The 12,869-nt window shown below is 43.8% G+C and overlaps 1 protein-coding gene across 1 annotated transcript in view; it reads left to right on the plus strand.

The window, feature by feature from the left end:
- The window catches only part of usp34 (ubiquitin specific peptidase 34), a gene marked incomplete in the record, with an annotated part of 102,291 nt that overhangs the window by 20,635 nt on the left and 68,787 nt on the right, over nucleotides 1–12,869 (plus strand). The window contains 7 exon segments of the mRNA XM_036136748.1: nucleotides 7,131–7,323; nucleotides 9,023–9,084; nucleotides 9,236–9,317; nucleotides 9,463–9,555; nucleotides 9,646–9,771; nucleotides 9,896–10,025; nucleotides 12,730–12,863. Coding sequence (XP_035992641.1) covers nucleotides 7,131–7,323; nucleotides 9,023–9,084; nucleotides 9,236–9,317; nucleotides 9,463–9,555; nucleotides 9,646–9,771; nucleotides 9,896–10,025; nucleotides 12,730–12,863 — 820 coding nt within the window.

The raw sequence follows: 12,869 nt of genomic DNA on the forward strand, positions 1-12,869 counted from the left end.
AACTGTCTCTTTCCATATTTTCTGGCAGCGAGCAATATAATCGTTAACGGAGGTGAAGGGAATCCTGAGTTCGTCTGAAGGTAGGAGTGGTGGTTGATATCCTAATGCAACTTCAAAAGGTGAACGTCCCGTGGCTGAGGTGATATGAGAGTTCAGGGCATACTCTACCCAAGGCAAAAACTTGTTCCAGTCGGAAGGAGTAGATGACGTGAGGCAACGGAGGGTGGTTTCTAATTGTTGATTCATTCGTTCAGTCTGACCGTTGGTTTGAGGATGGTATCCGGAGGTGAGCGTGTAACGGGCACCCAGAGCAGAGCAAAAGTGCCGCCAGACCTGAGAAACAAACTGGGGACCCCGGTCAGAGAGAATGTCAACAGGAATTCCATGGAGCTTGAAAACATGTTTAATGAGGAGTTGGGCAGTCTGGAGAGCGTTAGGTAGCTTACGGATGGGTATGAGATGACAGGACTTGGAAAAACGGTCAACCACAGTTAAGATAGTTGACATGCCTTGGGAAACAGGGAGTCCAGTAACGAAATCGACAGCTATGTGAGACCATGGACGTTTGGGAATCGGAAGCGGATTCAATAACCCAGAAGGCGGCTGGTTAGACGACTTGTTTTGGGCGCAGACAGGACAGGCTAAAACGTAGTCTCTGACGTCCTTGGTCCACGATGGCCACCAGAATCGCCGAGACACCTGAGACTGGGTTCTATAAATGCCCGGATGGGCGGAAAACTTGGCATCGTGAACCCACCGTAAAACCTCAGGACGAACAGATCGGGGAACATACTTTAATCCCGGTGGGCCCGTACCAGGATCCGGATCTAATAACAGGGCCTGATTAATCCTGTCCTCTAGGTCCCAATGCAAAGCTCCAACTGTGCATGATGGAGGAAGAATTAAATCCGGTTGTTTCTCTTGTTCCACTTGAGCAAACTGACGAGAAAGCGCATCGGGTTTAATGTTTCGAGAGCCTGGTCTGTAGGTTATGGTGAGGTTGAATCGTGAGAAGAATAATGACCAACGGGCTTGCCTAGAGTTGAGTCTGCGGGCTGTCTGCAGATAGGAGAGGTTTTTGTGATCCGTCCAAATTATGATGGGCTGCTCGGATCCCTCTAGCCAGTGCCGCCACTCCTCCAAGGCTAACTTAATAGCTAATAATTCCCGATCGCCTACATCATAATTCTGTTCAGCAGGGGACAAACGACGGGAGAAAAATGCACAAGGGTGAAGTTTATTATCTGTCTCAGACTGTTGGGAGAGGACCGCTCCTACACCGGTGTTGGAAGCATCTATTTCAAGTGTGAATTGTCTGGAAGGATCAGGGTGAACTAGTATAGGAGCCTGGGAAAAACGGGATTTAAGGGTCTTAAACGCCTCATCGGCTTCAGGACTCCAGAAAAAAGGAACCTTGGTGGAGGTAAGAGCATGTAACGGGGAAGCTACTTGACTATAGTTCCTGATAAATCGCCTATAGAAATTAGCGAACCCTAGGAACCGTTGAAGCTGTTTACGTGACTCAGGAACTGGCCACTCTGTTACCGCTCTAATCTTTTCTGGGTCTGATCTTACTTGCCCCCCCTCCAAAATAAGACCGAGAAAAGAAACTGAAGTCTGGTGAAAATCGCATTTTTCGGCTTTTACAAACAGGCGATTCTCTAGCAACCGCTGGAGAACAAGCCTAACATGTTGTTTGTGTTGATCTAGGTCACGAGAGTAAATCAGGATATCGTCTAAATAGACGAACACAAAAACATTCAAAAAATCCCGCAGGACATCGTTCACTAATGCCTGAAACACTGCTGGGGCATTACACAAGCCAAAAGGCATTACTAGGTACTCAAAGTGACCTAACGGAGTCTTAAAAGCTGTCTTCCACTCATCCCCCTGTCTCACCCGAACCAAATGATAAGCGTTGCGCAAATAGAGCTTAGTGAAAACCTTGGCATTCTGGACTGGCTCAAGGGCTGATGATAATAGAGGAAGAGGGTATTTATTCTTGACCGTTATCTGGTTAAGCCCTCGATAATCAATACAGGGTCGAAGGGTTCCGTCCTTCTTTCCCACAAAAAAGAACCCAGCCCCTAATGGGGAAGAAGAAGGACGAATTAACCCCGTAGCCAAAGACTCACCAATGTACTTCTCCAACGATTGACGTTCTGACCTGGAGATGTTATAGAGTCGACTCGCCGGTAAAGGGGCCCCAGGTAACAGGTCAATCGCACAATCGTATGGGCGATGTGGGGGCAGAGAACAAGCCTGAGTCTTACTAAAGACCTGCTGCAAGTCGTGGTAATCCTCAGGAACGCGAGACAGATCAATAACGTCTCCGGAATTAGTTAGGGAAGAGGAGACCACTACGGGTCGAGCAGACTGCAAGCAACGGGAATGACAAGAAGGTGACCATGACTCTAATCGGGACTCAGCCCAATTGAACTGCGGATTATGGACCCTTAACCAAGCTATACCCAAAACCACAGGTGAACGCTTAACCGGGAAGACAAAAAAAGAAAGTTGTTCTCGATGGTTGCCGGAAACTATCACCTCCAAAGGTCGTGTGCGATGAGTAATAAGGGTCAAATCTTGCCCATCCAATGATGAGACCTGGAGTGGTTCGGGTAAATGATCCACAGGTACACGAAGCTGGTCCACAACCGCTTGATCAATAAGATTAAAATCAGAACCTGAATCTACTAGAGCCGAAACATCAAAACTCTCCTGGTCAAATATTAAAGTAAGAGGTAGACAACAACGAGAACCAGATGAAACTTTAACAGTCTCCCGGGGAATAGATCCCAACTTGTCCACCGATCCCCCCGTTAAGAGCGGCGGACTCGATCTTTTGGCCGAACAGGACAATCTCTGAGGAAATGACCATCACCTCCACAATAAAGACATAAGTTCTCTGAGAATCGCTGCTGACGTTCCTTCTTGGAGAGACCCACCTGCCCCAACTGCATGGGTTCAGGAGGAGGTGTAAAGGAACGGGGTTCCCTCCTGATAGGAAAAGAAGCTGTGGAGGTGGATGGTTGCAAGGCAAGGTTGGACTTAACCCGATTTCGGCTGCGTAACCGAGAGTCCAAGCGAATAGCTAGCGCGACAAACTCCTCAAAGTCCTCTGGTTCCTCTACCCGAGCTAATTCGTCCTTTAATGACTCGTCTAGAGCCTGAAAGAAAGCTGCCTTTAACGGTCTCGGCTGCCAACCTGCAACCGCAGCAAATGTACGAAACTCCACAGAAAAATCCGAAACTCGACGACCGCGCTGTTTCAAGGTGAGGAGATGTCGAGACTGTTGTGCCGAATCCAACTCCGGTGCAAAAATTGTCTTAAATTCAGTAATGAAATCCTGAAAAGTTGTCCCAAATGACTGACAATCAGGGAATCTAGCCTCAGCCCACCTAAGAGCCCTACCCGTTAACAGGCGTAAAACGTAAGATATCCTTACCTCATCAGAGGCGAAAGTCTGGGGTGAACGGTTGAACACCAGGTTGCACTGGAAAAGAAAACCTCCGCAACCTCCGTCGTCACCGGAGAATTTCTCCGGAGAAGGTGACGCGCCCTCAAGTGGTGGAGTCCAAGCCTGATTCTCCATGCTCGGAGCGTCAGAAGGCGGGGTTGCGAGACCTTGAGTGACAAGTGACGTCTTCGCGGAAGTAACTGTGTCCACTAGTAGGCTAACCTGCGCGGCTAACCTCTGAAGTTGTTCCTGAGTGGAATTCACAGCAAAACCTAACGTCTGCATCTGTTCTTGATGTGCGGCTAACTGCCGCCCGAACGTATCCGCTGGACTTTGGTGGCCGGAGCCTTCTTCTGTCATGGTTTTCAGATGACGAGCCCACATGCAGATACGAACGGGAGGCAAAACACAGTTTTAAGTTCTTTATTTAAAGGAAAAATAAGCAGGTTTATGGACGGACTACTGGTACACGGCTGGGTCAGAACGTCAAGGCTGGAGAGACTGTAAGAGAGAGAGCACGTGAGTTCTTCATAATGAAAGCCAGAAAAACCAACTAAGAGTTGCGCTGCTTACCATTAGGCAGGGCGGACCTAACCGGGAAGAAGTAGCGTCAGGAGAACTCTATGTGACTACTCTGATGGAGATAGGTGGCTAGTGGCTGAGGGCGGCAGATGTAGCTGGTGAGGAATCCGAGATGACCTCATCGGCAGCGGTTGACAGATGGATTGACCAGAGTGAGCACAGAACCAACAGAACCCGGGAAGGGGATCTCAGCCCTCGCTGGGTAATTTCCAGGAAGTATGAGGGGAGCGCCAGAGCAAAATCTGAGCCGACAGGTCTGCTGGTCTGTTTCTTCGGACGAGGCGTCAAGACTGGTGAGTGCATCCAAGCACCAAAATCTGGAGCACAGAGAGGTACAAAAATGACTCAAAAAGATGAGCAACAAAAAACTCACAAGCTGGTTTCCGAGAGTTGGGACAGAGGCCACGTCGTACCACGACTGGTTAAGGCTCCGGCGTCTTCCATCTGCCAGTGCTCTGCTTAAGAAGCCAGAGGAAGCCGCCTGCAACGAGCTGCAGGTGTGGACCACGCCTCCTCAGCCAACTAGGCACACCTGCGGAGTAGAGTTAGCAGCCAACACAGAGAATCCTGACACCTACTAAATTAGCCTTCTGGACACCAACAAACTGGCACATTCTTGCATTTTCAGTATGTTGGATTTTGAAATGTATTTTACCATCCATTCATCCATCCATCCATTTTCTGACCTGCTTATTCCCTCATGTGGTCGCAGGGGGTGCTGGTGTCTATCTCCAGCGTTCACTAGGCGAGAGGCGGGGTACACCCTGGACAGGTCGCCAGTCTGTGACAGGACAGACTAGTATTTTACCAGTCTTTGTAAAGCAGCATAAGAATCAGTGCGTTGGTTCACTCTGTGTAAGCAGATCCTCTTATTAAGCTATAAAACATTAAATGATTTTAGGCTTAAATCCATCTCAGAGCTGCTGGTCGACTATCCACCATACAGACCCCTCAGGTCATCAGAGACCTACTCTCAGGACCAGAACTAAATGGCAAAGGCAACATTTAATTTTTATGCCCCTCAGCTCTGGAACCATCTCTGCAAAGCAGAGATATGCATAAACTGCTGACTCCTGTAAATCAGGAGTGAAAACTCCACTGTTTTATCCAGCTTTCCCCCATAATGACTTTTTCATTGTAAGCCAGCATTTTCTTTCTTTTTATGTGATGCTTAAATTTCTTCTTTTGTCTTCTTTTGTCCTAAATGTTGTTTTCTTAAATGCTATTCTATTATTTTCCTGTAAGGAACTTTGAATGACCTTGTGCTCGGATGGTGCTGTACAAATAAACATGCCTTGCCTTTCCTTTCCCAATAATTGATTGAGAAGCTGAGCTTTTGTTGAATGCTTCAGTGTTCTGTCTCCACCGCATCCAACAGCAGCTCTGGCCAGAGTCTGTGCATCCGATCTGATCAGTAATGTCTTTAAACCTGATTTAAGAATCACGCTTAGTGCATCCTGCTTATTTAAATGCATGTTTTAATTATTAGCTAGCTTGCTCTATCTCACAAAAAGACACGACGGACCGTTTTGATAAAATGAGCATTTTCCCATCTTTGCAGCTGTCGGGCACCTATTCCATCTGCGCCATCTCTCACAAATACCAAAGAGCCATAGGTTTGTTGCTAGGAAGAGTGTCTGTCACCATGGCAACTGTTGCTGGGCTCACATGACCTGAGAAGAGCCGTGTATCTGGAAGGCCTGGTCATGTGATGTAAACAGGCTGATGAGCTGCCGCCTGTCCTGCATGTCAAAGCAAATATAAGATAGAGACGGATGGTTAGGATTTAGTCTCTTGCTTGAGGACGTGTCGATACTTTCAGTGAAACAGAATCCAAATGGTGGTCCGACTCCAAACCGGCAAGACGAGAGACTTATGTGCAGAGAATAAAAAGGAGCAACAAAATCAAAACGAGTGGATAAAATAAGCATTGCCGTAGTCTAATTCATAAACTGTAATATCTTTGTTAGTTTAGGGATTTTTGTATGCATCTCTGTTTTCTGAACATTTATTTTTCACATATTTTAAATCTGAAGAAACTGCCGACAAAAGCAGAAAGTGTTTTTATGATTCTGATTTTTTTTTTTTTTTTTTTTTTTTTTTTACAAACCCCGCTTCTGGAAAAGGTTAAAATGCAACAGAAGTTTAATTCGTTCATGCATTTGTCACAAACAGCTAGGCACGATATGGTTTAAAGTCGCATACATTTCCTGTCGTACTCTTCCTATGATTTACGATCCTTTTTAATAAAAAGCCAAAGAAAGTGTTAGAATGACCTCACATGCTAGTCCAGCACTTCCTCACTTTAACCTTTTGCCACAGTTATCTGGCTGGAAGGCCACATAATTAATACAATTATTTTTATACCATTTTCTTTTGGTTTTGATACATGGCCAAATATCATTTTGTTACTTTTTTAAGTGCAAAAATGGCAAAAGTCAAGTTGTAAAACAAGTTCTCTCTGACACGATGCTGTCATCTTAACAACTGTAGTTTTATAAGAGAGTTGTCCTAAAAGCAGTGATGGGTGGCACCTCTGCAGTTTCAATGCCATGAGTGTTTTTCATTTTTCATGACCAGAAATATTTCTAAACGGCTTAAAGCAGCAGTGGGAATCTTTTGTTTAAAACAATGACGGGTAAACATTGGAGCAGCATGGTAGGCTGCACTGTGGAGGGAGGGCTGCAGCTCAGCAGGGAGCAAGGGGCAGGGACCTGGAAGGTGTGCTTGTTCAAATTTAGCGTCTACAGTTTTCTCCAAACTTATGGGGGACATGAATATCAAGTGGTTTTGAAACCTGGGTTTGTTTTGATACTGGTAACCGGCCTCTCCTTAGACACAGGTGGAGAAGAAACTATAAGTTTTTCACCATCTGGGGCATAACCAAGGTCACATACAGCCAAGGCTGCCAGCTGTGTTTGACCTTGGAGCCCTCCAGCAAGCTACAGAGCCAACCATCATGTTTTTGTAATCAGTACAATCAGATTCTATCTGAAGTATCTTAGAGTATCTAAGGTCGTATATATGCATTTTTCCTTTGTTGCTTTTCTCTTTACAAGAAGGTAAAAAGATCTTTGCTGCCTGCAGGTATCTGTGCAAGCTGTCTGACCAGGAGCTGCGACAGAGCGCCGCCCGCAACATGGCTGACCTGATGTGGAGCACGGTGAAGGAGCCGCTGGACAGCGCGCTGTGCTTCGACAAGGAGAGCCTGGACCTGGCCTTCAAATACTTCATGTCTCCCACTCTCACCATGCGGTTAGCCGGACTCAGCCAGATCACAGTGAGTCACGCTTCTAACACGTTCACATGTTGGCCGGGTCCACTCTGAAAGCCTCTAAGCCTGATGGAGAGATGAGCCATCAATTAAAAACATAAACGCAGACACACTCATTGTTGTTCTGTGTGCTTTATTAGAATTAATATTGAGGCCATTATTAATTATTCTACTAAATCATGCGCGTTCAGAACATCTGAACATGCAAATGGACAAAAACCGATAAGAAGGTAATCAAGGCAAAAAAAAGCATGACTTTCAAATGCTACAGCAGCTCAATAATGGTGGAACAATGAAAAAAGTACTGATACAAGAAGATGAGATGCTTCAGGACCCTAACCTTTGACAGGCGTTTTGTATTCCTAGTTTGACTAATCTGTGATTTATCGTACTTAGAAAATCATTGACCAGTCATTTTTGTGGCCAACTTTAGTTTTGTGAAGCTCCAACCTGCTAACTGATTTTTTAATTAATTAATTTTTATTTTTTTTATTTTTTAAGGACTTTAAATGAAAAATTCTTCCTTCTAGATGAATAGAAATAGAATAGAGAGCTGTATGAATAATTAAATGAAGAGTTTCTTAAAAGCAGTGCAAAGTTGAACGGCAGCCCCTCTCTGCACCGCTGATAATCTTCAGATCCAGTAAAGTCACTAGAAGCAGCCTGTGTGTTGTGACTGTTAATTATTTCTTTAAATCGGACCAGAAGTCATGCCACTTTGTGTGAGAGAGCAGGCAACATTACACAGCCCTGCAATTAAACCGCAATTTATTCAGATTTTCAAAGTGATTACCGATTTGGCCTTTTAAACTCTCTTAAGGATCAGATTCCTGTGATTTAGCAAAATTAGTTGATTATGAAAAACTGTTTAGCATCACAGCAGTCCCAGTACGTAATCTCTGCAGAGCAAATCGAGCCTTAAATTTAGCAGGCAGAATTTCCCTGTGTAATGCATGATGTGGCTGGGATCTTTAAACAGCTCAGCTTTAATAGGTTCAGTCTACTGCTGTCTGCTAATGTCTCCCTTTCTGTGTAGCAGCCTAAATGAAAAACCAACATCACTGTACAAAGTGTCTCTTTTCTAGAAGCTTTCTACACCTTTTGTGCTTTTTTAAGCACCTCACAGATACTGGAAGCTGCTAAAATCTTCACTTAGTAACCTGCTCCTCAGCGAAGACTGTGGTAGTCTGCCTGCGTTCTTAGTGCTCGCTGTTCCCTCCTGACAAAAGGCAACTTTATTTTCTAGCCAGGCGATTAAACATCATGTAGCTGTGGCGAATAGCTGATTTCTCTGTTTTTCTCCAGGTATATTATAGTACGATTGTCTGTATTATAACTCATATAAGGATGAATGTCTGAATAGTTCCTAAATGTGTAGTGCAAGGCGAGTTTATTCATACACGAGACAATTCAAAGTGCTTTACAGGACATTAGTAGCGTGGCTGTAAAAGCACTGCATAAAAGTAAAAGATGTCAAAATACAGATATTGCAACCATAAAAGAAGTAAATGTTTAAAATGGTTGATTTTTTTTAAGAGTTTTTAAGTGTATTATAATAAAGTGACATTGTCTTCTTTTTAAGTCCAAACATTGTGCTACATTGCATCACACAGTAACATCCCAGCAAAAAAAAAAACTAAGTCCTATTCGGCTCTGATTGGATTCCCTTTAGAAGTCATTTTAATCATATCTGTGTTCTCCTCAGAATCAGCTGCACACATTTAATGATGTGTGCAACAACGAGTCCCTGGTCTCTGATACAGAAACGTAAGTTAACCACAACACCTAATTAACAAACTCCTCGATCATGCCTCTACAGCAATAAGACATTTTTATTCAAATGTCTCTGTGTTATTAATCCATGTTTTGCTTCCTTGAAAGTCATCGGGCATCTCATTGAGGTTCTTCGTCTTTTCAGGTCCATAGCGAAGGAACTAGCTGACTGGCTAATCCACAACAATGTAGTGGAGCACATATTCGGACCCAATTTGCACATTGAGGTAAGAGCTGTTATTCAGTGATGTAAGCCTATACTCCCGCTGCATGTAAACGCTTACACGTTAACTAGCTTTAGCCTTTTTATCCGTCCCTGTTCACTGTAATCGAATGATCCAGCGAACTCGCTCGTCTCTGTTTGTTTTCCAGATCATTAAACAGTGCCAAGTGATCCTGAACTTCCTGGCTGCGGAGGGCAGGCTCAGCACGCAGCATATAGATTGTATATGGGCTGCAGCTCAGGTAGGACAAGGCAGATCTTCACATGACTGCTCACAGCTTCATTCCAGCCTCTAACCCAAGTTATATGTAACCTTTTTTATGTGCTTTCAGTTGAAGCACTGCAGCCGCTACATCCACGACCTTTTCCCATCACTAATAAAAAACTTGGACCCAGTGCCTCTCCGTCACGTCCTGAACCTGGTTTCGGGCCTGCATCCCAGCGCCCACACTGAGCAGGTATTTGACACGCATAAATGAGCTGCTGGATAAAGTCAAACATCTGAACTGTGTGAGCCGCGCCGTACTGTTTTTGGTCTTTGCTCCTTGAAGCTAAACCCTGATGTGTCGCTGTCTTCCCCAGACGTTGTATCTAGCCTCCATGTTGATAAAGGCTCTGTGGAACAACGCTCTTGCAGCCAAGGCCCAGCTCTCCAAACAGAGCTCTTTCGCTTCACTGCTGAACACCAACATCCCCATGGGGAACAAGAAAGGTCAGCCTGGATTTTTCTCTGCACAAACAGCTATGGAGCCTTGCTAAAATATTCTTGGCTCCTTAGCTTTTCTCGTTTCACCGCATTACCACCAACCTCAGTGTATTTTCGTGGGATTTTATGTGGTAGACAACACAAACCAGTGCTTAGTTGTGAGGCGAAAGTAAAGGGATACGGGGTTTTCTGTATTTCACTCTGATCTATGGCAGCCAGTTGTCATCAGAACTGACCTAACTAGTAAATGAAGTCAGCCCATGTGTAAATTAATTACCCTATTTTTTTGGACTATAAGTCGCACCTTTGTTCATAGTTTGGCCGATCCTGCGACTTATAGTCAGGTGCAACTTATATATCCATTTTAAATGGTAAATCATTCTGAACAACATGAACCAAGTAGTAAACATTACCGTCTATAGCCACAAGAGGGCTCTCTATGCTTGTGGAAACTATATGCTGCTCCTGTACCACTTAAACATTTATTAAAACATTAACTTCTAAACAACAAACACTGAACACATGTACATGTTGTTTCGCTGCTTCAGTCTGCATTCAGTATGAGTGGTGCAGCCCGAAGTGCTCGGACCGCGACAGAACCCTGTTATTGGGTCAGTGAAGCTAATAACAGCTAGCGCTAGCTACAGCTCTGTTGTCCGGCTGATTAACAACTTCACTGATGCACATGAGCTTTATGTTGCTCTGAAACATCCGTGTCTTACTGCTATCTTAGCATGTAGCAGTGTTACGCTTACGGTCAAATTTCAGTGTACTTAGACCGAAATGCTCTGACCAGAACTTTCCAGGTTGGAGTTGATGGCTTGTTGTGCTAATTTACCCCATTCATCGTCCCAGGTACGTTCCATAATATTCAGCGGATTGTGGATGCAGCTGTGCAATTTAATACATTGCCTTACCAGATTAAATGTCAGTTTTTAGTCTTGAATCGTGTGAAATAAATTTCAAAATAAATGCGATTTATAGTCCGTTGCAACTTTTCTATGTTTTTTTTCCTCTTTTTTTGACTGATGTGATTTATATTCCGGAGTAACTTATATTCCGAAAAATATGGTAATTGGTTTCTTAGAGAACATTAATGAACTTGCAGCGTCATGAAAACCAGGAAATGTGGCAGACAGGTCAACAAGGAAGTAGTGAAGAATATTAAAGCAGAGTTAGGTTAAAAAGCAGCAACCCTAGCTATAAACATCGAACAGAGCTCTGTTAAGGCCATCATCCCAATTATAAATGGGTATGGCATACATGCAAGCCTACAAACACATGACCATTCACCTTAAGTTACAGGCCTGACAAGTAGAGAATTAATATTATAGGCAGGCCAGAGGTCTTCAGTGTCTTTGGGGGAGCTGCAGAAATCTACAAGGAGTAAAGCTTGGCCCATCCATCACATTAGCAAAGAAAACGGAAATTCTTTAGTTTTCTTTTCTTCATTGATGTTTATGTACCATCCTTTTTTCTTTGTTCAAAACATGTTTTAATTGCATGTATGTTTTGATTGTTCTGGTTTGGGCATTACTCATAAAAACTAAGCTGATTGTTTATCTGCCTATTTCTGAAATGTTTTGTTTGATTAGATTTAACATGTACACCGTTTCCAAGAAGTGATTTCAAATTTAAGTGAAACGTTCAAATTTTTTTGTAATCGAGTTAACCAACAAAACACATAAAAAAAAGTTTACGATGAGGGCATTTTAACTCACAATCGACCTATTCTCAGTAAATACAGCTTCATTCAAATGAGGTCACAATATTTCTTTTTCAAATTGTGGGTCATGCCAAACAAAGTTTGGGAAACACTGCTCTAGAGTCTGGGAGAAGAGTGCTGCTTCATAGGAAGAGCCGCACGGAGCATCAATGCTGCAGACGTTGTGTTCGCATGTCTCATTTCTGCACCGAATGTACGTGCGTTAAGCATAAAGCAACCTTGAGACTATCAACAGGAGAAGTATTGGTCCTACATACCATAAAATGGTCCTTTATGAAAGAGTGATTTGGCTCAGGGGGAGGAGCCAAAACCAAAGTCCTTCAATGTCATTGCTGTGTGAAAGCCTTAAGAAGTCCTGTCATAGTTTGCCACATGTCATACCGGTGATATGGCAAACCTTTAAAGGAAGACGCTAAGAAGGTTCTAATTTTAGCCCGCATCTATAAATGTGTGTGCTGGAAAACATCGTCGCACTGAACACAAGAACGCAGTGAAAACATGGAGCTGCTCAGAATACATGGGAAGATGGATGGAGCTAAATACAGGGGAAGGACAGGGCTCCTAAACATAAGCAGAGCTGCAACAGAAAGCTTTAAATTGAAGCATTTTCAGGTCTCAGAATGAGTCAAAGCTCAGACATATACACACACATTTTCAGATTTCTGTTTGTAATAACGTGCGCTGGAATTTAAATTTGTAATGTCACAAAATAAAAGACTAGAGCTCTGAACACCATTGCTAGCCACCGTGTGTCGGATTTCCCAAAGATTCAGGGAAGTACTTGAATCTAGAATGATTTTACAAAATCTAATATTTTGTGAGGAATGGTCATTTAAAAAAAGAGGACAACAAGTTAATAACAAGATTAATCCTATTCAAAGCGAGTCTTGGGTTTTCCTTTTTAAAAAGTGTTCAACATTTACCGGTTTGATCAGTTCCAGGTTTTTAAATAGCTTTTTTTTAATCATTCCAATCTTCGTTCAGGTTCTCCAGCTGCCAGTCCTGACAGCAGCGACAACAGCGACACGCAGCACAGCGGCGGCAGCGACATGGAGATGGACGATCAGATGATGGTGACCGGCAACAAGAGGAGCCAGCAGCGGCTGTCTGACACAGAGGTGGGC

Source organism: Fundulus heteroclitus, chromosome 5, assembly GCF_011125445.2.
Source record: "Fundulus heteroclitus isolate FHET01 chromosome 5, MU-UCD_Fhet_4.1, whole genome shotgun sequence".
In the NCBI taxonomy this organism is placed as follows: Eukaryota; Metazoa; Chordata; class Actinopteri; order Cyprinodontiformes; family Fundulidae; genus Fundulus; species Fundulus heteroclitus.